The sequence below is a fragment of the Papio anubis genome, chromosome 9 (assembly GCF_008728515.1).
Source record: "Papio anubis isolate 15944 chromosome 9, Panubis1.0, whole genome shotgun sequence".
Lineage (NCBI taxonomy): Eukaryota > Metazoa > Chordata > Mammalia > Primates > Cercopithecidae > Papio > Papio anubis.
The window spans coordinates 103389260-103415692 of record NC_044984.1 but is presented as its reverse complement, the minus strand read 5'-3'; the positions used below and the strand labels follow the sequence as shown (position 1 = coordinate 103415692).

The 26433-nt window shown below is 46.2% G+C and overlaps 1 protein-coding gene and 1 long non-coding RNA gene across 3 annotated transcripts in view; one reads left to right on the top strand and one right to left on the bottom strand.

The window, feature by feature from the left end:
- The window catches only part of ACACB (acetyl-CoA carboxylase beta), a 164603-nt gene extending 138255 nt beyond the window's left edge, over positions 1-26348 (bottom strand). The window contains exons 1-4 of one of the 2 annotated variants that reach the window (XM_021922881.2): positions 26064-26348; positions 24244-24589; positions 20957-22470; positions 476-1137 (exon numbers count right to left, since the gene is read on the bottom strand). In XM_021922881.2, the coding sequence (XP_021778573.2) occupies positions 476-1128 (653 nt within the window). In that variant the 5' untranslated portion in view covers positions 1129-1137; positions 20957-22470; positions 24244-24589; positions 26064-26348. Of the gene's footprint in view, positions 1-475; positions 1138-20956; positions 22471-24243; positions 24590-26063 lie in introns of those variants that run through there. The other variant, XM_031650731.1, reaches the window with a different exon arrangement.
- Positions 9971-18636, top strand: LOC116268929. Its single transcript, XR_004176193.1, has 3 exons — positions 9971-10324; positions 18268-18351; positions 18476-18636. It is a non-coding gene; the product is annotated as an uncharacterized LOC116268929 (long non-coding RNA).
- Positions 26349-26433: the final 85 nt, after the last annotated feature.

Here is a 26433-nt window from a genome sequence, read left to right as displayed (position 1 = left end):
AGCCCCCAAAGTAGCTGAGATTACAGGCACACGCCAGCACGCCTGGTGAATTTTTGTATTTTTAGTAGAAACAGGGTTTCACCATGTTGGCCAGGCTGGTCTTGAACTCCTGACCTCAAGTGATCCACCTGCCTTGGCCTCCCAAAGTGCTGGGATTACAGACATGAGCCACTGCACCCAGCCTCAAGGAATGATTTTGAAAGGAGGGAGGGAGGGAGGGAGGGAGGGAAGGAAGGAAGGAAGATGGGAAGGAAGATAGGAAGGAAGGAAGGAAGGAAGATAGGAAGGAAGGAAGGAAGGAAGGAAGGAAGGAAGGAAGCTTCTGAGAAGGCTCGTGTCTTCTCCTTTTGTGCACAGCCACTCTTGAAGTGTTGGCATCAGCAAATGGCTTGACCAAGGTGGGCACAGATTGGGAAGGGTGTGGACCCCACCTGAACTCTGCACTCCTCGGTTATAAGGAGAAAAGACACGTTACCTCATAGTGGGGACACGGGTCTCAGCTTCACCTGCGGTCAGAGCAGCCTCCAGGGACAGGGCCCCCAAGCTGGCCCGGCTGCCCTTCCTGGTAGACTCACGAGATGAGCCGGCAACAGAGTCCTCGTCGGAGGAGTAGTCATCAAAAGAGCCCAGGATGAAGTTGGTCATCAGCTGCCTCTTGATGTTTGCCTGCTTCCTGTCTTCTTTGGAGGGGGAGCCAGCTTGCTGGCCCTGGGGCCTGACTGAGGAAGACAGGCCATTGGTATCTGGGGCTTCCAGACCTTGTGTCCCGGTCCCGTTGGCTTGGAGCTCTGGGGAGGGTGTTGCGTCACTGGAAGAAAGGGGGTTTCTTGGGGGCTTCTGGTGGGAGGGTGGCAGGGAGTTTCTCCGCCGACCAGCATCTTTGGGGCCTTTGTGGGAGGCTGGCTCGGCCTGGCTGGGAATCTTGGGCAGAGAGTGGTCCTCCCCATTTCTCTGCGGTGTCTCCCCTGAGTTGTCAGAGGCTGGAAAGGGCTCCTGGCTCAAGATGAAGTTTGCTTCTGATGTACTCTTGGTGATTGGCTTGGAGTCCGTCATTTTCCCCCAGATTTTTAACCAGGAAAAGGTCAGACAGGAGAAAATCAGACAAGATAGACAAAGAAGCAAGACCATTCAGAAAATCTGTAAGGAGAAAAGGAGAGACATTTTAGGAATTACATAATCAAATGATTTCTCTCCTAAAGAAGCTAGTGGGGCGGGAGGCTGTCGGGGTGCTGTGTATTCCAGAAACACAGGACCGGGGGAGAGATGGGGTTCCCCTCCCTGCTCTGCCTGAAACATGCTTGGACATATTCCTTCACCCCTCTGGATCTTAGTTTCCTGCCTCTAATTTAGGTATAGCAACACTTGCTCAATGTACATCATAAACGTTTATGCGAGTGAGAACTAAATGAGGTAATAGTGTACGTTAAGGGACTTCATTCTGGCGGCATTATTCATAATGTAGAAATGTGAAAACAGCCCAAATATTCATTAACTGATGATTGTAGAAACAGAATCGATCGATCTATGGATGAACAGGTGGATCCAAACAATGGGACATTCTTCAGCCATAAAAAGAAGGCTGGCTGGGCACGGTGGCTCAGGCCTGTAATCCCAGCACTTTGGGAGGCTGGGGTGGGTGGATTGCTTGAGGCCAGGAGTTCAAGACCAGCCTGAGCAACATAGCGAAACCCCATCTCTACTAAAAATACAAAAATTAGCCAGGCTTGGTGGCGTAATCACAGCTATTCGGGAGGCTGAGGCATGAGAATCACTTGAACTCGGGAAGTAGAGGTTGCAGTGAGCCGAGATCATACCACTACACTCCAGTCTGTCAAAAAAAAAAAAGACCAGGCACGTTAGCTCACACCTGTAATCTCAGCACTTTGGGAGGCCGAGGCAGGTGGATCATGAGGTCAGGAGATCGAGACCATCCTGGCTAAGACAGTGAAACCCTGTCTACTAAAAATACAAAAAATTAGCCAGGCATGGTGGCGGGCGCCTGTAGTCCCAGCTACTCAGGAGGCTGAGGCAGGAGAATCGCTTGAACCTGGGAGGCGGAGGTTGCAGTGAGCCGAGATCATGCCACTGCACTCCAGCCTGGGCCGGAGAGTGAGAGTCCATCTCAAAAAAAAAAAAGAAGAAAGAAAGAGAATTGAAGGCCCAATACATGCTACAATGTGGATGAACCTTAAAAACTGCTAAGTTAAAGAAGCCAATCACAAAAGGTCACATGTTATACGATTCCAAGTATATGAAGTGTGCAGAACAGGCCAATCTTGAGAGACAGAAAACAGATTAGTGGTTGCCAGGACCTAGTGGGATGGGGGTGATGGCTACAGGGTGTAGGGTGTCTGTTTGGGATGAGGAAAATGTTCTAAAGCAGATTGAGGTGATGGTTGTACAACTCTATGAATACAGTTAAAAAACATTGACTTGTCCTTTACATGAGTGGATTGTATGCCATGTGACTTATCTCTCAAAACAGCTGGGCTTTTTTGTTTTTTTGTTTTGAGATGGAGTCTCGCTTTGCTGCCTAGGCTGGAGTGCAGTGCTGCAATCTCTGCTCGCTGCAATCTCTGCCTCCTGGGTTCAAGCAATTCTCCTGCCTCAGCCTCCTGAGTAGCTTGGGCTACAGGCATGCACCACCATGCCTGGCTAATTTTTGTATTTTTGTAGAGACAGAATTTCACCATGTTGACCAGGCTGCTCTCTAACTCCTGACCTCAAGTGGTCCTTGGCTTCCTAAAGTGCTAGGATTACAGATGTGACCCACTGCACCCAGCCAAAGCTGTTATTTTTTTAAAAAAAGACTCTTAATTATATTCCACTTTATAAATGAAAGGGAATTGTTGCTTCTGTCATCATCATCATCATTCTAGTATTATTATCATATAGTCAGTCATCATCATGGCCCTGGAGGGAGGAAGGGCACCATCATCCCCAGCGTGTGGTATGCTTACAACTAGCATAGAAGCCCAACAAGCCTCAGGAGTGTTTTCGGTTCCAGGGTCTAGACCATTGCCTGGTATGCGGTAAGGGCTTACAAGTGTGTGTTGAAAGAATGAACTCAGATATTCCAATCTCTAACCCACACCGCTTTCTGTCACCCTAACTCTGCCCTACTAACGAATAGATCATTGTTATTCGAAGGAAATCTTGTTTTAAAAATGAGCCCAGCACAGTGGCTCATACCTGTAATCCCAGCACTTTGGGAGGCTGAGACAGGCAGATCACCTGAGGTTGGCAGTTTGAGACCAGCCTGGCTAACATGGCGAAACCCTGTCTCTACTAAAAATACAAAAATTAGCTGGGCATGGTGGTGGGTGCCTGTAATTCCAGCTACTCGGGAGTCTGAGGCATGAAAATCACTTGAACGTGGGAGGCGGAGGTTACAGTGAGCCGAGATCATGCAGCTGCACTCCAGCCCAGGCAACAGAGTGAGACTTTGTCTCAAAAAGAAAAGAAAAGCCTGGGAGGCGGAGGTTGAAGTGAGCCAAGATGCCACCACTGCACTCCAGCCTGGACAACACAGTGTGACCCTATTTCAAAAAAAAATTTTTAATGGGACTCTGTCTATGTGTTGAAATATCTGAACCAATTTTGCCACAATTATATACTAGAAGCATTACAAAAGCAGGACCACAAAGCTCAGCAGGTCAATTTGGTATCTAAAAAACTTTTTTTTTGAGTCAGAATCTCACTCTGTCGCCCAGGTGGGAGTGCAGTGGCGTAATCTCGGCCCACTGCAACCTCTGCCTCCTGGGTTCAAGAGATTCTTGAGCCTCAGCCTCCCTAGTAGCTTGGATTACAGGTGCCCATGACCATGCCAGGCTAATTTTTGTATTTTTTTTTTTTTTTTTTTTTGAGAGGGAGTCTCGCACTGTCGCCCAGGCTGGAGTGCAGTGGCCGGATCTCAGCTCACTGCAAGCTCCGCCTCCCAGGTTTACGCCATTCTCCTGCCTCAGCCTCCCTATAGCTGGGACTACAGGCGCCCGCCACCTCGCCCGGCTATTTTTTTTGTATTTTTTAGTAGAGACGGGGTTTCACTGTGTTAGCCAGGATGGTCTCGATCTCCTGACCTCGTGATCCGCCCGTCTCGGCCTCCCAAAGTGCTGGGATTACAGGCTTGAGCCACCGCGCCCGGCCAATTTTTGTATTTTTTGTAGAGATGGGGTTTCACCATGTTGGCTCGGCTGGTGTCGGACTCCTGACCTCATATGATCCGCCCTCCTCTGCCTCCCAAAGTGCTAGGATTACAGGCGTGAGACACTGCGCCCAGCCATAAAGCTTTGTCTTTTTAAATTTCAACACAATGTTTTTAAGGGAAGTGGAAAAGTTCTCAATATTTCCCAGAACTAAACAATCCAAGTACTTCTTGCACACTTTCAGCAGCAGAATTTACTGATATGTTGCCAAGGCTATTTTCTAGGTAGTACACAGGGTCAGAAAGGTTTTTTCCTTTCAAAATCTTCTTTTTTTTTTTTTTTTTTTTTAAGAAAAGTCAGTCAAGGGTGGCTCAATGTCAATGTAACATGCCACATTAATAGAACAAAGAAAAAAACCACATGATCATCCCAAATGATGCAGGAAAAGCATTTGACAAAATGCAACACTCTTTCATGATAACAACATTCAGAAAATTAGGAACAGAAAGGAACTGCAATATAATAAAGTACATTTATGAAAAATCCACAGCTAACATCATACTCAATGGGGAAAGACTGATAGCTTTACCCAGGAATAAGACAAGGATGCCCACTTTCACCAATGCTATTCAACACTGTACTGGAAGTTCTAGACAAAGCAATTAGACAATAAAATGAAATAAAAGACATCCAAATTAGGAAGGAAGAAGTAAAGCCACCTCTATTCACAGATTACATGGTCCTATATGTAGAAAATGCCAGATAATACACACACAGAAAACCTTGGTATTGTAGAGGTAATAAAAATAATTAAGCAAAGTTGCAGGATACAAGGTAAATACACAAAAATAGTTGTGTTTCTATATACCAGTGGTAAATAATCTGAAAAGGAAATTAGGAAAACAATTCCATTTATAATAGCATTCAAAAGAATAAAACATCTAGAAATAAATATGTTTAATTTCAATTTTTCCTTTTTCTATTATTGCCTATCACACTGTTTCCTACCTAGAAATAAATTTAACCAAAGAAGTGAAAGACCTAGGCTGGGCGCGGTGGCTCAAGCCTGTAATCCCAGCACTTTGGGAGGCCGAGACGGGCGGATCACAAGGTCAGGAGATCGAGACCATCCTGGCTAACACGGTGAAACCCCGTCTCTACTAAAAATGCAAAAAATTAGCCGGGCGAGGCGGCGGGCGCCTGTAGTCCCAGCTACTCGGGAGGCTGAGACAGGAGAATGGCGTGAACCCGGGAGGCGGAGCTTGCAGTGAGCCGAGATCGCGCCACTGCACTCCAGCCTGGGCGACTAAGCGAGACTCTGTCTCAAAAAAAAAAAAAAAAAAAAAAAAGAAGTGAAAGACCTGTACACTGAAAACTACAAAACATTACTAAAAGAAATTAAAGAAGAATTAAATAAATGGAAAGACATACCTTGCTCATGGATTGGAAGACTTATTGTTAAGATGTCCATATTATCCAATGGAATATACAGATTCATATGGAATTTCAAGAGGCCCCAATCAGCCAAAACAATCTTAAAAAATAAGTTTGGGGATTCACATTTCCCAATTTGAAAACTTACTACAAAGCTACAGTAAACAAAACAGCATGGTATTTAGCATAAGATAGACACACAGACCAATGGAATAGAAACCTATACATCTATGGTCAATCTATTTTTGACATGGATATCAAGACCATCCAATGGAGAAAGAATCATCTCTTCAACGCATGGTGCTGGGACAACTGGATTTCCACACGCACAAGAATAAAGTTGGACCCCTACTTCATACCACATAAAATCATTAACTCAAAATGGATCAAAGACCTAAATATAAAAGCTAAAACCATAAACCTCTTAGAAGAAAACATAGGAGTAAATCTTCATGACTTTGGATTGGCAATCAGTTCTTAGATATGACACCACAAGTATGAGCAACATAAGAAAAAATAGGTAAATTGGACTTCATCAAGATTAAAAACTTTCGTGAATCATAGGATGCTATCAAGAAAGTGAAAAGATAACCTACCAAATGGGAGGAGCATTTGCAAACCATACATCTAATAAGAGTCTAGTGTCCAGAATATATAAAGAATTCCTAAAACTCAACAACAAAAAGACAAACAACCCAATTTTTAAGTGGACAGAGGACTTGGATAGACATTGCTCCAATGAAGATATACAAATGGTCAATAAATAGATGAAAAGATATTCGACATGCTTAGGTTTCAGGAAAATGCAAATCATATAATCACAGTGAGATACTACTTTACATGCATTAGGATGGCTATAACCCAAAAGAGAGAGACAGAGAGAATAACAAGTGTTGGTGAAGAAGTACAGAAGTTGGAACTCTTAACCATTGCCAGTAGGAATTTAAAATGGTGGAGCTGTTGTGGAAAAGAGTTTGGTGGTACCTTAAAAAGTTGAACATAGAATTATCATATGATCCAGCAATCTCACTCCAAGGTATATCCCAAAAGAATTAAAAACAACGACTCAAACAAATACATAGCAGTACTATGGCAATCTTTCTGATGCCCATGCCTTGTTCTTAACCCAGGATTTCTCAACCATGGCACTACTGACATTTAGGGCTGGAAAATTCTTTGTGGTGGGGGCTGTCCTGTGCATTATACTATGTAGAGCAACACCCTTGACCTCTGCCTGTTTGATACCAGTAGCTTCTACCTCCATCAGCTGGGACAACCAAAACATCTCCAGACATTGACAAATGTCCCATGGGAGGCAAAACTGTCCTTTGGTTGTGAATCTCTGGTCTCAACCCCTCTGCCTAGTCCCTGCCTTCCCGTCTCCTTTTGCCTCTGAATGGTGAGCTGGGAACCTCTGGGGACAAAGTCTATTTCATGCTATTACTATTTCTCTTACACATAGTAAATTCTCAAGAAAATCTTTAAGATTGTCTGTAAGAAAGGTCCGAGTCCTGAAACAGCTGGCTCATACATGCCCTCAGGAAAAATTTTGAAATTAACAGCTGGCAGAGAACATTGCCAAAAATGTTGCAAAAGCTGTCCTGGCTTCCCCAGAGGCCCAACAGATTAAATCCTACATCCTCCCCAGGAAAGAAGGGCATACGGGGCCCCTCTAAACCTGACCCCTGATGAGTGGCCACTCCCTCTCACGCCCTCTACTGGCCACAGTGGCCAAATGCTTTAGAAAGTAGTCGACTCCCTTGGGGCTCTCTGCCCAGCCCATCCTGGCCTAGCAGTCCACCTGTGGGTACAGACTTCCATCATGGTGACACAGACAACATGGCATGGAAATGGCTTGTTTGGTTGTCTGTTCTCCCTGACCGACTGGGTGGTCCTTGGGGACATGGACCAAGTGTCATTCATTTTGGATCCTTGTACCCAGCTTGGTGCTTGGCACAGAGTAAGAGCTCAAAAACTGTGTGCAAGCTGGGGGTGATGGCTACGTCTGTAATCCCAGCACTTTGGGAGGCCAAGGCCGGAGGCTCACTCGAGCCTGGGACATCAAGACTACAGTGAGCCATGATTGCACCACTGCACTCCAGCCTGGGCAACCAAGTGAGATCCTGTCTCAAACAAAACAAAACAAAACAAAACAAATGAAAAAAACTGTGTGCTGAAAAAATGAAAAAAAAAAAAAAATAATATATATATATATACACACACGCACACACATTGAGCACCAACCAATGTCTTGAACCAAGCTGGAATTTTGATTTTTAAAGTTCTCATTTCTGAAACTGCATTCAGGAGCGCCAAGAGAATGAGCCAAGTATCTCCATGACAGTTTTGAAAGAGGGCTGAGGAGAACAACTCATACAAATATGACCAATCTTAGGCAAATTTTAAATGTGCACATTTGAAATTGTGAGATATAAGAAACAGCAGGCACATAAAATAGATAGGGTGGGCATCCCTCTACCCCAGTTAAAAAATATTTAAATTATTGCTTAGAAAAGTACAGCATCAAGGCCAGGCACGGTGGCTCATGCCTGTAACCTCAGCATTTTCAGAGGCCAAGGCGGGCAGATCTCTTGAGCTCAGGAGTTTGCAACCAGCTTGGGCAACATGGCGAAACCCCGTCTCTACAAAAAACATAAAAATTAGCCATGGGCAGTGGTGTGTGCCTGTAGTCCCAGGTACTCAGGAGGCTGAGGCAGGAGAATTGCTTGAGCTCAGGAGGGGGAGGTTGCAATGAGCCAAGATCACCCCACTGCACTCCAGCCTGGGCAACGAGAGAGAGAGAGAGAGAGAGAGAGAGAGAAAGAGAGAGATGTGCAGCATCAAGACAAAAATGTGCTACAACAGTTGTGAATTATGAGGCGTGAGAATATATTATTTACATTGATTCCTGTTGAAAAGCCAATCAAATTACGCAAGTTTTGCATGATGTAAGTTCTTCGGGAACTTGCTTAGAAAATCCTGGCTGGCTGGACAAATGGATGGCTGATTAACTACAGACAGAAGAATGAGTAGGTGGTGCGTGGGGAGAGAAGGTGAGTGGATGAGTCGATGGGCAAGATGGTTAGACACACGCATGCCACGTGATAGAGGGATGGCAGGTGAAACTGCGAGCTGTACAGCAGAGGCTCTGATGAATGCAGTGGCCAGCTCTCCTCCCCAGTTCAGCCCTTTTCTCACTCTGCAAATCCTTTACAATCTGGTATTCCATTGGATCTAATAGCCCAAACCTTCCTTGCCAGGATTACCTACATGAAGAACCTCAAAGCCTTTCCTTTTTCTTTGCAGAGTAATGACGTGGGACCCAAAGATCACCCCACATAAGAACTTTTCCCAAGTGAATACACAGAGATGAATTGGGGAACTGTTTGAGAAAGCTACTGAAGAGACTCTCTGAGCCTCGGTTTCCTCATTTATAAAATGGGGATACCAGGCCGGGCGCGGTGGCTCAAGCCTGTAATCCCAGCACTTTGGGAGGCCGAGACGGGCGGATCACAAGGTCAGGAGATCGAGACCATCCTGGCTAACACGATGAAACCCCGTCTCTACTAAAAAATACAAAAACCTAACCGGGCGAGGTGGCGGGCGTCTGTAGTCCCAGCTACTCGGGAGGCTGAGGCAGGAGAATGGCGTGAACCCAGGAGGTGGAGCTTGCAGTGAGCTGAGATCTGGCCACTGCACTCTAGTCTGGGCGACAAAGCGAGACTCTGTCTCAACAACAACAAAAATAAATTAATAAAATAAAATAAAATGGGGATATGAATTCTCACCCTATTCACCTCACTGTTGCTCTCTGAATAACATCTGTACCTATATAGCAACCATATACATAAGCCATCAAATTTGTGGAGTGTCTTCAAGCTTCCAAGACCCTTACCACCACCTCCCTCCAATCTTCAAAACACCCCCATGGGGCCGGGCGTGATGGCTCACACCTGTATTCCCAGCACTTTGGGAGGCTGAGGCAGGGGGATCACCTGAGGTCAGAAGTTTGAGACCAGCCTGGCCAACAAGGTGAAACCTCGTTCTACTAAAAATACAAAAATTAGCTGGGCATGGTGGCGCACGCCTGTAATCCCAGCTACTTGGGAGGCTGAGGCAGGAGAATCACTTGAACCCAGGAGGCAGAGACTGCAGTGAGCTTAGATCACACCACTGCACTCTAGCCTGGGTGACAGAGTGAGACTCCATCTCAAGAAAACAAAGGAAAAACCCAATGGACATTATTATTGCCATTGTCATTATTTGACTTCCATTTTACAGTCTGGTAAACTGTGGATCAGTAACTTTCCCTTGTTTGTACCTTTTCCACTGTCCCACCACCACAGTGAAGGTAAGTAAATTCCATAAGGCAGCAGGTGGTACAAGGAGTGTGTAGATATGATCCTAAAAGCAGACAGACACCTGGCTGTGTACCTTTAAGACACAGCCGCAGATCGACATGTAAACTAACGGTGCCAGATCGGGGGACCGTGGTGAAGAATGAGCACTGATGGTGCAGTTTGATTCCATGAGCAGGAAAGGCCAGAGGAGCCCTTCCAGTGAAACTCTGTGGACGCTGTCGTGACAGGCTGCTGCCCTTCGCTGAAATAGCCCAGCTGACCTGAAAACCAGATGCCAGACAAAGCTATTTTTATGTCTTGCAAACCTAACCCAAGCAACAGCTGCCTGGTGAAAGAGCGATCGTCGCCTTCACCACAATGAACACAAGAAACTGCTCAGTCCCGGTAAGTGCTGGCCAGTCACCAGGTAAGGGCAGGGCAAGGACGGGAGTCAGGAGTCTGTTTTCCAGATCCCCTGACAGCACACACATCCCCATGCCTTGAGAGGTCTTTGAAGGACAGAGGGGACAGAATGTCAGCACCCAGCAATCCCCATCCATGCTTGGATCTTTCCTCCTACCAAGATGAACTCCCCAGCACTTGTTGCCACTTACCGTCACTGGGGATGCAGCCACCAGCTCCATTCTTGAGTAAGGCTGACAGGCGCCCACAGGGTGACTAAAGGAACCCAGCTGGCAGAGTGTCACCTTTCAGCAGGCGGCTGGTGGCGTGCATCAGGCCATGGGGGCGGGGCTTGGACTGGCCAGCACTCCGACATGGGTGAGCATTCACCCAAGTTGTCAGTGCAGCATGCCTTTATCTGTCACCCGTAAATTTAAGCCATTTCAAAGGTCCTCCCTCAGCCTTCTCCTGACCTCAAGCTTAGGTAGTTAAGAGGCTATCTGCACTCCCAGGGGCTTCATGGGCTCGAGGGCCACCTCCCTCCGACTTGCCACATTACTGCACTTAGCCCTACTTTGCTGCTCATGCAATGGCCCTCTTGCCTAACTCTCCGTCTCCGGAATAGGCTTTAAACACTCCTGTAATCACAACAGCCCTGGGTAGACGGGAAAACAACATCGACAGATATTCCAAGGGGTTCATCTGTCAGACGCCTGACCAGAAGAGAGGGTGAGACTCAGGACAACTTGTGTTTGGCCATATTGGGCACGAATGGTCAGCTGGACACACAGGCCAGCCTAGGCAGGAAAGAGAAGCAACAGTATCGGGACGAAGAGGGGGTGGTCAAGGGCCCTCCAGCAAGTGGCACGATGTCCTTTTGCAAATTCAGAGATTAATTAAACTGGTGGGGACAGGCCAAGTGTGGCTGCCAGGGCGTAAGAGGCTGACTGGCGGATGCCTTCACCCGCACTCAGCCTGCAGGTCCGGGGTGTCACAGATCAGAGTTTCTCAAAAACCACCTGCTGTAACCTATAGCTGAATGCAGGAAAGCACAAGGATCATCAAATCAGTGTGCTTGTTTTGTAGATGAGCAAACGGTGGCCAGGAGTTCACATGTGCAATCAGCCACACAGCCAAAGACTTAGACCAACCAAGACCCTCGGCTCTAGGCCAGTGCGTCCACTATATTGACGCATGATTGGCAGCCAAAGTCGACTGTCACCGGGCACCTTGTTCGGTCCCCTGGAAACTGACCTGGGTTCACATGTCGGTTCTGCCACTTATAAGCTGGGGAAGCCTTGGGCAAGTTAAACGCCCTCTCTGATCATCAGTCTCCTCATCTGCAAAATGGGGATAAGGATGGTACCTACATCATAGCTGGGTTGTTAAGAGTTCAGTGAGTTCATCCCCCTGGGGCACTGAGTACAGTGCTGGGTGCAGTTGGGCTGTACACATCTGAGTCATCAGCATTCACCATCTGCACTCAGAGCACCTCAGGCAGTGTGAGCCACCGCTGCAGGACTCTGCCACCAATAGACATTGTGATCTTGAACAAATCACCTCCCCTCTCCGAACGTCAGTGTCCTCATCTAGAAAAGGAGGCAAAATACCCAGCCTCACCTACCTTATTGGGAGAACCAACCAAGATTCATGTAGTCACTCAACATCAAATACAGCCTCCCCTTCCTGGTGCACCGAACAGAAAGAACCAGGCAGGTGATGGTGAGTGCGGCTTCTGCTGTGAGCATCTTCCTCCACTCATGGACAGAAAGGATTCACATTTGGTTCACAGCACCTGTCTGTCCTGGTCAGGTATCAGAGCCACTCTCCAAGGATCAGCCAGCCCAGGCAGGACAGGCAGATCCCACCATCAAAGACAGCTTCCCAGGCCTGCAGCCTGGAACTGCTTTGTGGGGTGGAGGGGGTGGTGCCCTGCAGGGGCAGGCATTTTTCCAAAGGGGAGAAGTCTCTGGGCTTTCGGCAGCATGGACCAAGCTGAATTAACATCCTATCTGTTCCCTGATCCAATGAAGATGCTCCCAAGGACTTTGGGTATGTTTGGGGGCCCAGGGAGACCATTTTTTAGGTTATTTCAGGAGAGGATTATTTTTTTAATGCCCACATAGGGGTTGAAGAAGGGAAGAAAGGAAATGTTGGGGAGTTTTGCAGGAAAGAGGAAGTGATTCCTAGTAAGTCACGGTGAGTGTTTTTCTGTGTTGCTGGCACGTATGTGGCCTATGACAGCCACTGTGCTAACAGCTTTACATGCAGGGTCCTGCTCCTTTCATAGGCGAGGAAACCGAGGCTCAGTCATTCCCTAAGCCCACACTTTTAAGACCCACGTGGCCTCACTTTGGAGCCTGAGCTCCTAATTCTCACACTCTCCTGCTCTACGTGCAGAATTTCTGTCCACAAACTCCAGGAAACATCCTAAGTGACTGTCAGGGTCACTGCTCTGTTTTTGAGTTGTGGGCTTGTTTTTAAATCTGTCTGTGTCCATTCTTTTTTATTTTTTATTAAGAAAGGGTCTTGCTTTGTCACCCAGGCTTCCCTCAAGTGATCCTCCCACTTTGGCCTCCCAAAGTGTTGGGATTACATGCCTGAGCCACTGTGCCCAGCCTGTGTCCATTCTTAAGGAACTTAAAATGCCACAAAGAAATAAGCAATGTTTATTTGTCAATTGATAATTTATTAAGTTGACCAGGCACAGTGGCTCATGCCCGTAATCTCAACGTTTTGGGAGGCCAAGGTGGGAGGACTGTTTGAGCCCGGGAGTTCAGGACCAGCCTGGGTAACATAACGAGACCCCTGTCTTGGAAAACAAATTAATTAATTAAATTGGGGGGAAAAAGTCCATCTATTACTGCTTTAAAAAAAAAAAAGCAACAAAAATACTTCTCTAGATTTTGGGTTCTTCTTCTTGGAAAGGCTTTGGGGGAGATAGGTATGTTCTGTCCAAATAAAGAAAAACTTTAAAAATTAAAATCTAGCCGGGCGCGGTGGCTCAAGCCTGTAATCCCAGCACTTTGGGAGGCCGAGACGGGTGGATCACGAGGTCAGGAGATCGAGACCATCCTGGCTAACACGGTGAAACTCCGTCTCTACTAAAAAAATACAAAAAAAAAATTAAAATCTAATTGCTGACTGGGTGCAGTGGCTCATGCCTGTAATTCCAGCACTTTAGGAGGCTGAGGCAGGCAGATCACTTGAGTTTGGGAGTTCGAGACCAGCCTGGCCACCATAGTGAAACCCCGTCTCTACTAAAAATACAAAAAATTAGTTGGGTATGTTGGTGGACGCCTGTAATCCCAGCTACTTGGGAGGCTGAGGCAGGAGAACCGTTTAAACCCAGGAGGTGGAGGTTGCAGTGAGCCGAGATTGCTCCATTGCACTCCAGCCTGGGCAACAAGAGTGAAACTCCATCTAAAAAAAAAAAGAGAAAAAAAGACCAAAAAAATTCACCAGGTATGGTGGCAGGCAGCTGTAATCCCAGCTACTAGGGGTGCTGAGGCAGGAGAATCACTTGAACCCGGGAGGCAGAGTTTGCAGTGAGCCGAGATTGTGCCACTTCACTGCAGTCTGGGTGACACAGCAAGACTCCGTCTCAAAAAGAAAAAAAAAAAAAAAGATCTAATTGCTAGAATCTCAGAAAAGCCACATCTAGAAGGCAGTTCAGAGAAGACACCTTCCAGGTTGAAGACAGACGTGAGGGAGAGCAAAAAGTAAAGGACATCTGCACTGGGACTTTGAAGGTTGAATAGGAGCTCACCAGGCTGCCAAGGGACCAGGACATCTCAAGCAGAATTTACTCTTGGGGACTCTGCCAAAGTTCCTAAAGCAGGAGCTGTGATTAGCATATCAGTTGTGTTGCGAAGGATGATCCTTTAAGATTTTTGCATCTGAAGAAGATATGTGACAACTTTTAGGTGGCAGTGGTGGGAGGTCTACCCTCCCTGCGAACTGGAAGACTTGAAAAGGCACACCCCCTGGTGTGATCCAAGAACCTCACCTTCCCCTGCAACTGTGCTTGATGGCACTGGTGACACACCATGCTTCCTTATCCCAGAGGAATGAATGTTCGGGCACAGCAAAATAATTGTAACTGTCATCTCTAGGAATATAGGGAGTGAGTCTGCTCCCTGACACTCCCTGACTGCAAATACTAACAGCTTTATTCTTTTTTTTTTTTTTTTTTTTTTTTTTTTTGAGGCAGGTTCAGGATCTGTCACCCAGACCGGAGTGCAGTGGCGTGATCTCGGCTCACTGCAAACTCTGCCTCCCAGGCTCAAGCCATCCTCCCACTTCAGCCTCCAGAGTAGCTGGGACTACAGGCATGTGAGACGGGATCTCACTTTGTTGCCCAGGCTAGTCTTGAACTCCTGAGTAAGAGCTTTATTCTGAAAATGAATAATACCAATAATGCCTTCCATTGTAAGCATCTTGTTTACACGTACCCCATTTCACACATGAGAATCCAATGTCCAGAGAGGTGGAGTGACTTGTTTGAAGTCACACAGCTTGAAGGTATACATGGCATTCAACGCTGGGCTACCTGACTCTAAAGCTCGATTTGTCATAGGTGGAGGTGACCGGGTCATTGATTCAATTGTTTAATGGGCTACCCTATTGGATTGGCGGAATCGGAGTCTGAAAAAGACACCCAAAGAGGGTCAGCAGTTCTCAAACTTACAACATGTCAGAGCGTCTGGGTCTTCAGTGAATCCCAGCCAGTACCGTTAGAGTAAGCAAAAGATTACTACATCTCTGGTTTTGTGCCGAATCCCAAACCACTCCATCCTAGAGTTGAGTTTGGGTGTACAGCATTCAGGGCCTCTGATTTTGGAACAACGTCAGGGAGCAAAACATATTTAAGAGAAGTCTATACATTTCAGCTTCTCCCTCAGCCAGGAAATTACTCACATGATTGAGTCTCCCAGGGCCCTCTGAGAATACAGACCCAGAAAGATGCCCATCCGCAATGCCTGGTACACTGTAAGTGCTCTTTTTCCTTTCTTCTTCTTCTTTTTTTTTTTTTTTTTTTTTTGTGTGTGTGTGTGTGTGTGTAGAGACAAGGTTTCTCTCTGTTACCCAGGCTGGAGTCCAGTGGCACAGGCATAACTCGCTGCAGCCTCGAACTCCTGGGACCAAGCAATCCTCCTGTTTTAGCCTCCCAAATAGCTGAGACTACAGGTGCACACCACGACACCTAGCCAATTTTTTTTTATATTTTGTAGAGACAGGGTCTTTCTATGTTGCCCAGGCTGGTCTTGAACTCCTGTCCTTAAGCAATCTTCCCACCTCTGCCTCCCAAAGTGCTAGGATTACAGGCATAAGCCACATGCCTGACTCAAATCAAATTCTTGATGTGGTGAATCTGCCATCTCAGGCAAAACTGGCCTGAATGGTTCCAGATCAGCCCCTGCCTTGAAGGAAAGTAAGGGGAGCCATTTTTCCACCTCCAATGGAAAACGTGCTCCGCTGTCTAAAGGCCTATCACTTGAATTATCCCTCCAGAAATTGCTGAAGTCATTTCCCACTGAAAGGAACCAGGACTCCTTGGAGAAATGGCTGATTCTAGGGCTGGGGCAGAAATGTACATGATGAGCTGAGATATCTTCCTGCCTGAAAACAAGGACCCTCCAGAGGCATGGCATGCCAAAAAGAGGCTGCAAACGGATGATGACTGCAGTGGATTGAAACACATCAAAATATCTTTTAAAACCATGAGGTCGTAACACCACTCAAAACAAAAACAACTCGTTGATACTTTTCATGGCTGCTAGGCCACTCATTACTTTGAAAATAGACTTACCCGCCGCCCTCCGCCCCCCAAAAAAGGACATAATCAACCATGTACTCTGCCTTTCAGGGACTGTATTTCAGGGTAAGCAAATGGTTGAGGAAAGTCGTGTAGTATAGAACAATGAGAGTTGGGCTGGGCACAGTGGCTCATGCCTGTAATCCCAGCTCTTTGGAAGGCCAAGGTGGGAGGATCGCTTGAGCTCAGGTTTGAGACCAGCATGGGCAACATAGTGAAACCTCATCTATATCGAAAATACATAAAATTAGCCAGGCATGGTGGCGAGCACCTGTGGTCCCAGCTACTCAAGAGGCTGAAGCAGGAGGATCGCTTGAAACTGAAAAGTTGAGGTTGCAGTGAGCCAAGATCGTGTCACTGCACTCTAGCCTGGGTGACAGAGAGAGACCCTGTCTCAAAAACCAAACCAAACCAAACCAAAACAAAACCCCAGAAACAACATCAAAGAAAAACAACAGGAGCTAATAAGCACAGAAAGACTGATGGAAGTAGAAAATGACTACAGTAATGAAACAATAATCTGGGCTTTGCTCAGCAGCAGCTTGTAAAGTCATTTGGCAAGAGGGTGACAGGGAACTTTACGATGGAGGTCAGACTGATACCCTAAACTCACTAATGAACCAACATCACTAAAAGTAGGATAACTGAACTTTATGTTCTTGACATGATGCAAGAGAAAACACAGAAAAACACTTTCAAAATACTCCTGCCAATGATCTGCACCTGAATTTATTCAAGCCTCTTGACCTAGTACTTATTTATAGGTGCAGAAGAACATGTTAGATGACACTTGGAAGATGCAATCAGCCAAATCCAGAATATGGAAAATTCTATGAGACAAATGACCCAGTTTCAATAAGTAACTGGCATTTAATAAAGGGAGTTGCTGATTATTACAGATGAGAAGAGACTTAAGAGAACCCCTGTGGGTCCTGATTTGAATAAAACCGTTCAAAGACATCTTTGAGACACCTGGAGGACAGTCAGCATGAACTAGGTACTAGATTAAGGAATTATCATTCATTGTATTAGATAGATATAATTATGGCAATGGTTTAAAAAAAAAAAAAAACCAACCTCATGTCTTTTAGAGATGTGTGCTAATGTATCATGGGGAAAACAGTGTGATATCTGGCTCTGAGAATTGCTTGAAAATACTCTGGCGGCCAGTTACAGTGACTCACATCTGTAATCCCAGCACTTTGGGAGGCCAAGGCAGGAGGATCACTTGAGCCCAAGAGTTCAAGACCAGCCCGAGCAACATGGCAAACCCTGTTACCTAAAAAAAAAAAAAAAAAAAAATTAGCCAGGCATGGTGGCATGTCCCTGTAGTTCCAGTTACTCTGGAGGCTGAGATGGGAGCCCAGGGTAGTAGAGGCTGCAGTGAGCCGAGATCGTGCCACTGCACTCCAGCCTGGGCAACAGAGCAAGACCCTGTCTCTTTTTTTTTGAGACAGAGTCTCATTCTGTCACCCAAGCTGGAGTGTAGTGGCACGATCTCCGCTCACTGCAACCTCTGCCTCCCAGGTTCAAAAGATTTTCCTGCCTCAGCCTCCTGAGTAGCTGGGATTACAGGTGCATGCCACCAGGCTCGGCTAATTTTTGTATTTTTTGTAGAGATGGGGTTTTTTCACGTTGGCCAGGCTGGTCTCAAACTCCTGGCCTCAAGTGATCTGCCTGCTTCGGCCTCCCAAAGTGCTGGAATTACAGATGTGAGTCACCACGCCTGGCCGAAGACCCTGTCTCACCTCAAGTGATCTGTCTCCTCAGCCTCCCAAAGTGCTGGGATTATAGGCATGAGCCACTGTGTCTGGTCTGAAGGGACCTTTTCTATGTGTAGTTGTTTTCTGGGGGACCAGCATGGGTCGGAGTGGCGAAGGTATGAGCCCGGAAAGCAGGACTTCTGGAGTACAGCAGACGTGGGTGGAGGCTTTGCCATTTGTTATCTGATTGGCCTGAGCCCATCATGGAAATTCTCTGAACCTTGGTTTCCTGGCCTGTGGAATGGAATAAATAAAACCTCCTTCCTAGGATTGTCATCAGAATTATGTGAGATTCCATAATTATGAATACCTGGGGTATGCCAACTACCCAATAATCAATCTCTTGGTTTCTCTGCTGTGCCCAGCCTGGATTCTCTGATACAAAGATCCCCGGATTCCTGGAATAAATGAACACGGTCTATCTTCCTAGAAAATCACCTTACTCTACGGTAATAAATTTACTATTATCATTGCAAACAGAGAGATCTATTAGGATTGAATGTGAAATGTGCATGCATTTTTCGGATCAAATGCAAGATTTCTAACTGTGTTTCCTGGTTTCCCTGGGTACAGGTGAACTCTACTTTAAAGTAAGAAGTCACTGAATCACAAATTCAGAGGAAGCATCAGAACAAGGTATTCCAGGCTGGGTGCAGTGGCTCATGCCTGTAATCCCAGCACTTTGGGAGGCCAAGGTGAGCAGATTACCTGAGATCAGGAGTTCCAGACCAGTCTGGCCAACATGGCAAAACCCCATCTCTACTAAAAATACAAAAAATTAGCCGGGCGTGGTAGTGCTTGCCTGCAATCCCAGCTACTCGGGAGACTGAGACTGAGGAATTGGTTGAACCTGGGAAGCAGAGGTTGCAGTGAGCCAAGATCGCGCCACCGCACTCCAGCCTGGGTGACAGGACGAGACTCTGTCTCAAAAAAAAAAAAAAAAAAAAAAAAGAATAAGGTATTCCAAAGTTTCTACTGGGATAAGACTTTGAGGAAACCTCGATTTCAAAAGATTAAAATGTTTATTTCTCCACGAAGATTGGGTATCTCATGTAATGTAATACTCGAATTTCTGTCTCAGACCTAAAGGTATTGAAAGTATGAGCAAGTTTACACAACACCTGAGCAGGAGCAAATAAAACTCTGAAGAGCTTCTGAAAGAAAGTTACAGATTGGAGATATTTTCATCTCTAAATCACATGAATTAGGATTGGCTGGGTCTTTCCACTTAAAACTTGGAGAAGTCATAAAAAGAAATCTTGTAAAGAACTCCACGTCACTGTTAGCAGAATCATGCAATTTATAAAATGATATCCTCAACTTTCAGTTTTTATTTTTTATTTTTTATTTTTATTTATTTATTTTTTTTTTTTTGTGAGACGGAGTCTCGCTCTGCTGCCCAGGCTGGAGTGCAGTGGCTGGCTCTCGGCTCACTGCAAGCTCCGCCTCCCGGGTTTGCGCCATTCTCCTGCCTCAGCCTCCCGAGTAGCTGGGACTACAGGCGCCCGCCACCTCGCCCGGCTAGTTTTTTTGTATTTTTTAGTAGAGACGGGGTTTCACCGGGTTAGCCAGGATGGTCTCGATCTCCTGACCTCGTGATCCGCCCGTCTCGGCCTCCCAAAGTGCTGGGATTACAGGCTTGAGCCACCGCGCCCGGCAACTTTCAGTTTTTAAATTGCAAGTCCCATGTCCCGGGAATTCCCCAGTCCTGAGAAAACTGGGATGGTTGGTCACCCAACCTATATGGATGCCCGTTGACATTAAAAAGTAAAAGTAATCACAATAGACATGAGGGAGATAGTTGTGTCCAGTGTGAGTGCACAGAATAAAAGGTCTAGGGGGTGTATACCAAAATGTGCACAGTGGCTACCTGGAGGAGGAGGGTTAGACAGGAACAACAGAGCGAGGAGACTTTTGCACGGTGCTGCATGACCTTTTAACTTGCATATTATTTTGCAATGCGTTTTTTAAACATTTAAAGAAAGTCATGTCTTCCTAGGAATACAGGATATAGGACCACTACAAATGCTTTACTGTTAGTCTCGTTTTCTTCTTCTTTTTCTTTTTTTGAGACAGAGTCTTGCTCTGTCACTCAGGCTGGAATGCAGTGGTGCGATTTTAGCTCACTGCAACCCCTACCTCCTGGGTTCAAGCAATTCTCCTGCCTCAGCCTCCCAAGTAGCTGGGATTACAGGCGCCCGCCACCACATCTGGCTAATTTTTATATTTTTAGTAGAGATGGGGTTTCGCCATGTTGGCCAGGCTGGTCTCAAACTCCTGACCTCAAGAGATCTGCCCGCCTCGGCCTCCCAAAGTGCTGGGTGGCGTGAGCCACCGTGCCTGGCCTTAGTCCACTTTATTTATTATTTTTTGTATGTGTGTGTGATGGTGTTTCACTCTTGTTGCCCAGGCTAGAGTGCAATGGCGTGATCTTGGCTCACGACAATCTCCGCCCACGGGGTTCAAGTGATTCTCCTACCTCAGCCTCCTGAGTAGCTGGGGTTATAGGCATGTGCCACCACACCCGGCTAATTTTTTGTATTTTTAGTAGAGACAGGGTTTCTCCATGTTGGTCAGGCTGCTCTTAAACTCCTGACCTCAGGTGATCTGCCTGCCTCAGCCTCCCAAAGTGCTGGGATTACAGGCATGAGCCACCACGCCTGGCCCATTAGTCTGCTTTAAAATAAATAAATAAATAAATAAAACCATTTGAGGAAACAGAAACAGAATATTATTCCTTAAGACAGTAGCTTTGGAGGCAAAAAAAACAAACAACATAGAACTGTTTATAAAACGTTGTGGAACTTATATGGAAGCATGTCCAGGGATCCACACCACCATTTACAGAAGCAAAGAAAGGCCCTTTTCCTTCATCTGCATTACATTTCGAGGTCATCTGATCAGCTTCCTTCAAACATGACAGGAGTCATTTTTCCCCAGGGATCCCAAGTGCACGCCTTCGTACAGGGTCTGCTCTCACTATACAACAGGTTCGAATTTACCTGGACGCTGGCAGAATGGTCCGGGACCCCGGGGAGGGGTGAGATGACTTACCACTTTCTTCCTGCCGCTTTTCTTTTGCCATGTCCTCCCAACCGTGCATTCAGGGTTACATTTTCCAGGTTCCGTGTTTGCTGAGGGCCTGAATCTAAGCCTGCTAGCTGCTTACTGTGGGAACTGCAAATGTCACTTTTAGATTAACCAGCTCCTGCTGTTTAAAAATATCCCTGGAGCACTTAACCTTCAAAGCAGCAACAACCCAGGGCAAAGACAAGAAAGACCCCACGCCAAACCACTTGCGCAGCCCTGGCTACTCCTGGGAGAGTTCTGCTGTCTGCTTTTTAATCCCATAACTCGCTTTATTTCATAATTCTAAGCTATTGAAGCCACGAGGAATCTAAAGTCCATGTTGTCGTAAGCATTAGGCACAAAGTCGTTTGGGCCCTCCTGTGACATGCTGAAAATTAACTGCCTACAGGTGTTGGTTATTTGAGAAGCCCCCGGTGAAAACCGTGAATGGGAAGGTGACGATGGCTATCAGGTCACCTGGCTTCTCTCCCCTGAAAAGATTTGGCGAAACTCTCTCGAATCACGCCACTTAATGGAATGTTTCCAATTTCTTGTGACGTGGGGATAAAAGAAAAAAACAGCTCCATTCCCACATTCTCATTCAGGGTCGACTGGCTCTTGCTAGGGTTGAGCAGAGAAGAGGAAATTCAGCACACACTGCAGTTACACAGTGTTCTGCAACGTGGGGAGGGCTGGCATGTGGGACAAAGGTCGCCTCTAAGGCCCAACTGGAGCAGCCCAGCCAACTAGGCAGCAGGAAAGCGGAGACCACATAGGAGCACATTGTGCTCAGGCAACAGGGAAGGGGGAACAGCAGTTCAGTGGCCCCACTTCCTGCCAACAAGGATGGCCTTACTAAATACCAAGTGGAGAAACTGGCGAGAGCGCTGAGCACGGGATCTGTGCAAAACGGTTTAAATGGAAATTGCTACTGGGGCTGGTGCAGCCTGTTCACAGCTACTTCGTTTCTGGGCTTATTTTCCAGTAAGGAACGGCCATTGAATATTGGACTTCTTGGGATTTTCTCCTCTGGACTTGGAAGCACGTGCTCTGGAAACCCCAGCGTTATCAGCTGTAACCTCACAGCACCAGGTACATGTTACAGGAACCGGGGGTGAAGGAATGCGGGTCAAATGCCTGCACAGTGCCCAGCCCGTGTCATATGTTCTCTAGCCACAGTAGCCCTTGTGATGGCTCTTAGACTATTTATTAAGACAACGAAAGAGGTGACTCTCAAACAAACCTATGTTTCCAGGGACAGTCATCTGTGATTCAAGGACATTTTTATAAAATTCCATTGAAAAAAATTCTTAGGCTTCTAACTTTATGACATGAAAAAAAAAATCTTTCCCAATGATTCCAAATCATCATGATCTAGGCAGGGTGTTGACAGTGGCAGGACTATTAGGCTTTGAAATCAAGCTGATGTGGGTTGGAATCCTTCCTCCATTAGCCGTGACTTTGATCAAATGGCTGAGCTTCAGTGTCCTGATCAGCTACTTCACCATATGGGTGAGAAAATGAAATGATTTAGATTGAGCTTCTGGCGCAGGGGCTTACTCATGATAAGCACTTAATATCCTTCTAATGAAATTCATTACATTCAAAAAGACTAGACATACCCATACATACAGATGAAGAACTCTGCAGTGATTCAGTTCTCCCTAGATACTATCTCTTTCTTTAAGACACAGGTATTTTCTAGAATATAATTGGAAGGTTTGAAACCAAAGTTATTAATAAACACTTTCCATCAAACACAAGAACAGGAATAGAAATATATTTCTTCAAGCAGCTCTTAGTTTCAGAAAGTCACAGGTATCAAGTTACATTTTTTGTTTTGTTTTAGAAATAGGAACTTGCTCTGTGCCCAGGCTGGATGGAGTACAGTGGCATGATCATAGCTCACTGCAGCCTCGAACTAGGCTCAAATGATCCTCCTGCCTCAGCTTCCCAAGTAGCCAGAACTACAGGCACACACCACCTCTGTTTAATTAAAAAAAAAAAATTTTTTTTTAAGAGACAAGGTCTCATTATGTTGCCCAGGTTGGTCTTGAACTCCTGGCCTAAAGCGATCTTCCTGCCTCGCCTCCTAAAGCACTGGGATTACAGGTGTGAGCCACTGTGCCTGGCCCAAAAAAAATTATTAAGTGACCACATGGTCTAACAAAACAAGGCACCTGGAAAGAAATCACCAGTTCTGCTGCAAACCAGACCCTCTATGAGAATTCAGATGCCTTCCCCTACCAATTAAATCAAAATTTCCAGGGATGGAGTCTGGCTTTTGTATGTTTTAGTTTCTCTAGGCTGGAGGAGCACTAGCTTCTTGTTGGAAGCCTCCCTACCTTCGTCTCCCACACCCTCACCCCAAACATCATTAAGAGAGACAAAAGAACATATTATATACACAACTAAGAAGCAGAGAACAAAAATTATTGATCTCCTGGTCTGCTCTGCTCACCAATATTTATATTTCCAAGCATATTTCAAAAACTTAAAAATTGGTTCCCTAGCCTGGGAAACATAGCAAGACCCCATTTCTATTAAAAACTTAGCCAGGTACAGTGGTGCACACCCGTGGTCCCAGCTGCTCAGGAGGCTGAGGCAGGAGGATCACCTGAGCCCAGGAAGTTGAGGCTGCAGTGAGCCATGACTGAGTCACTGCACTCCATCCTAAGCCACAGAGACTCCATCTCAAAAAAAAAAAAAAAAGTTCCCACTGAGTTAAACTACAAAGGAACTTTCTGTTATCAGACCCAAATTACAGTGTCAGAAGGACTGTTAATAAGGAGGCCATTTCCAGCAGAGGAATGTTCTAGCTTTCCTCAGCTTGAGTCAGCACAAGTCAGCACATGGGGTCTTTTCAAAGTAAACCAGAGCACCTCCCTGCAACCTGTTTTTCCTTATAAATCTTGAAGGTTTGGCAAGGATGAAAAGCCAACACCACACGCATACGCCAAAAACTTTGCTTCTCCACCAAACACCTTTGCTAAGACTTTTATATAAGGAGCAAACTGAAGCAGAAAGTGAATTTTAACAGAGAGATATATTATCTAATAATACAAGCACACTGGCAACATGCTAAAGTCTATCTGTAAAAAATGCAAACAATTTACAGTCCCTGACCTTGCCCTGCTGGACACAGATCAAAAGCAGGCAGTGATTTTCACACAATTAATTATTTTATAACTGGACGTTTCCAGTACATTTGCTAATAAATGACTTCCTTGTGTTACCAATTCCGAAAGCTTTCAGAGATCTCCCTAACTCACCTGAAAAGGGAGGCAACAGCAATCGTTAGGCCGGGTTCTCAGAAGTCTCCCAAACCTTGCCACGTGGAACCTTCCAGCTCCATATCCAGCATGCGGCTCCTGGCTTTGTAGAGGCCAGCTCCTCACTGTTGAGTGCTCTTGTTCTTCTTTGTGGCCTGGGAAGTTCAATATCTACTGAGACATTCCCTCCAGTGGGAAATTTCTTCTTTCCTGGGCTGTCCCAGCCGTTGCTTTTTGTTCCCACTGCACTGACAGTGAGTGCACACGAGGGTCTGCAGACTATGGCTCCAGATGCCTGTTTTCCGATAGCTCTCAAGCTAGGAGTGGTTTTCACATTTGTTAAATGCTTAGGAGAAAAAAAAAAAAAAGATTTCATGACACATGAAAATCATATTAAACACAAATTTCAGTGTCCATAAATAATAAAGTTTTATTGGAACACAGCCTCACCCGTTCCTGTACATTTTGCCCATGGCCGCTTTCTCTGCAGTGAGTTGTTGAGCAGTTCCCACGGAGAACGGGTAACTGCCAACCCTCAAATATTTACCATCTGACCCTTCACAGAAAATTTGCCAACCCCTCACCTAAAAGGCTAAGACTGCCTTTTATGCATCTTTGCATACTGAGTGCAGGAACATAGCAGACTTGACACGTGAAAAAAGCAACTACCACATAGCGAAGAGTTCATCAAAATGAGTAGCCTGTTTTTTTGTTTTTGTTTTGTTTTGTTTTGTTTTTGAGATGGAGTTTCACTCTTGTGCTCTTGTTGCCCAGTCTGGAGTGCAATGGCGTAATCTCCCGGGTTCAAGAGATTCTCCTGCCTCAGTCTCCCAAGTAGTTGGGATTACAGGCACGTGCCACCATGCCTGGCTAATTTTGTATTTTTAGTGGAGACGGGGTTTTTCCATGTTGGTCAGGCTTGAACTCCTGACCTCGGGTGATCCGCTCATCTCGGCCACCCAAACTGCTGGGATTACAGGCGTGAGTCACCACACCTGGCCGAGTTGCCTGGTTTCTAAACAATCAGTAATTAAATTTTTGGAGGGTCATGGACCACACTTAAGCTGCTCTGTTTTGTTTAGTGTCACATGACTAAAGTTCAATATACATACATATATATTGAATATATATAAAGAACTTTTGTATATATTATATAGAACTTTATGTATATATATTTAAAACCCAAGTAATTGTGTTTCGAATTATTTCTGCAAACTTGGAGCTCACTGCCCCCCTCTACCGGCAGTGCTCCGGGAGAGAGAGAAGTGTGAACAGCTAACTGGTGTAGAACAATCATCCCTTCTCCCTTGAATAAGGGAGTCCACTGTTGTTTAGAGGAAGATCCCACCATGCATGCTCCTCCCCGTGAAAGCCTGCTTGCTGACCACAAAATGAAGAATGATAAACCCTTCCCTACAAAGATAAGAAAAGGAAGCAGTATTTTCAAGCACAAATCGGGTCTCCCCTCCCTGCCCTTTTAAGAAATGCATTTGCTAGTCTTGAGGTTCTGGCTGGCTGCATTCTTTCTTGCCCGTTTAGTTAGAAGCATCTCTACTAAAAGTACAAAAATTAGCCGGGCGTGGTGGTGCATGCTTGTAATCCCAGCTACTTGGGAGGTGGAGGTGGGAGGATCGCTTCACCCCAGCAGGCAGAGGTTGCCGTGAGCCGAGATCACGCCACTGTACTCCAGCCTGAGCGACAGAGCGAGACTCCCTTTAAAAAAAAAAAAAGAAAGAAAAAGAAAAAAAAAAAAGCACACTTGTGGCTTCTTTCTTCGGACACTGGGGGACCCCGCAGGTCATCCTGGCAGCCCCCACTACCTGAGCCTGGGCTGCGGGCCAGTGCGTCATCAGGGAGTCGTCCTGGAGCCCTGGCCTCACTTCCGAGTTCCAGATGTCTCGGAGTCTAGAAACACGGGTTGAGGGGGGGATGCAGGAGGCTCCCCTCGATCGTCACAGGGCTTGGCAGAACGTAGCCACGACAGGCACGCCATGTTCCCCGAAGAAAAGCTTTCTTCAGGACGGAAGTTACCCCTCTGGGGTCTCCACTGACCGCAGCCGGCGCTCCACGGTGCTCGGAGTTGGAGCCCTGCTCCAGGGCGGGGGTTGGGCCCAGCGCTCACTGCAGCCAGCGGAAGGTTGGGCGGCTCCACTGAGCCGCAGGGCGGGGAGGAGGGGCAAGGGCGGCCCC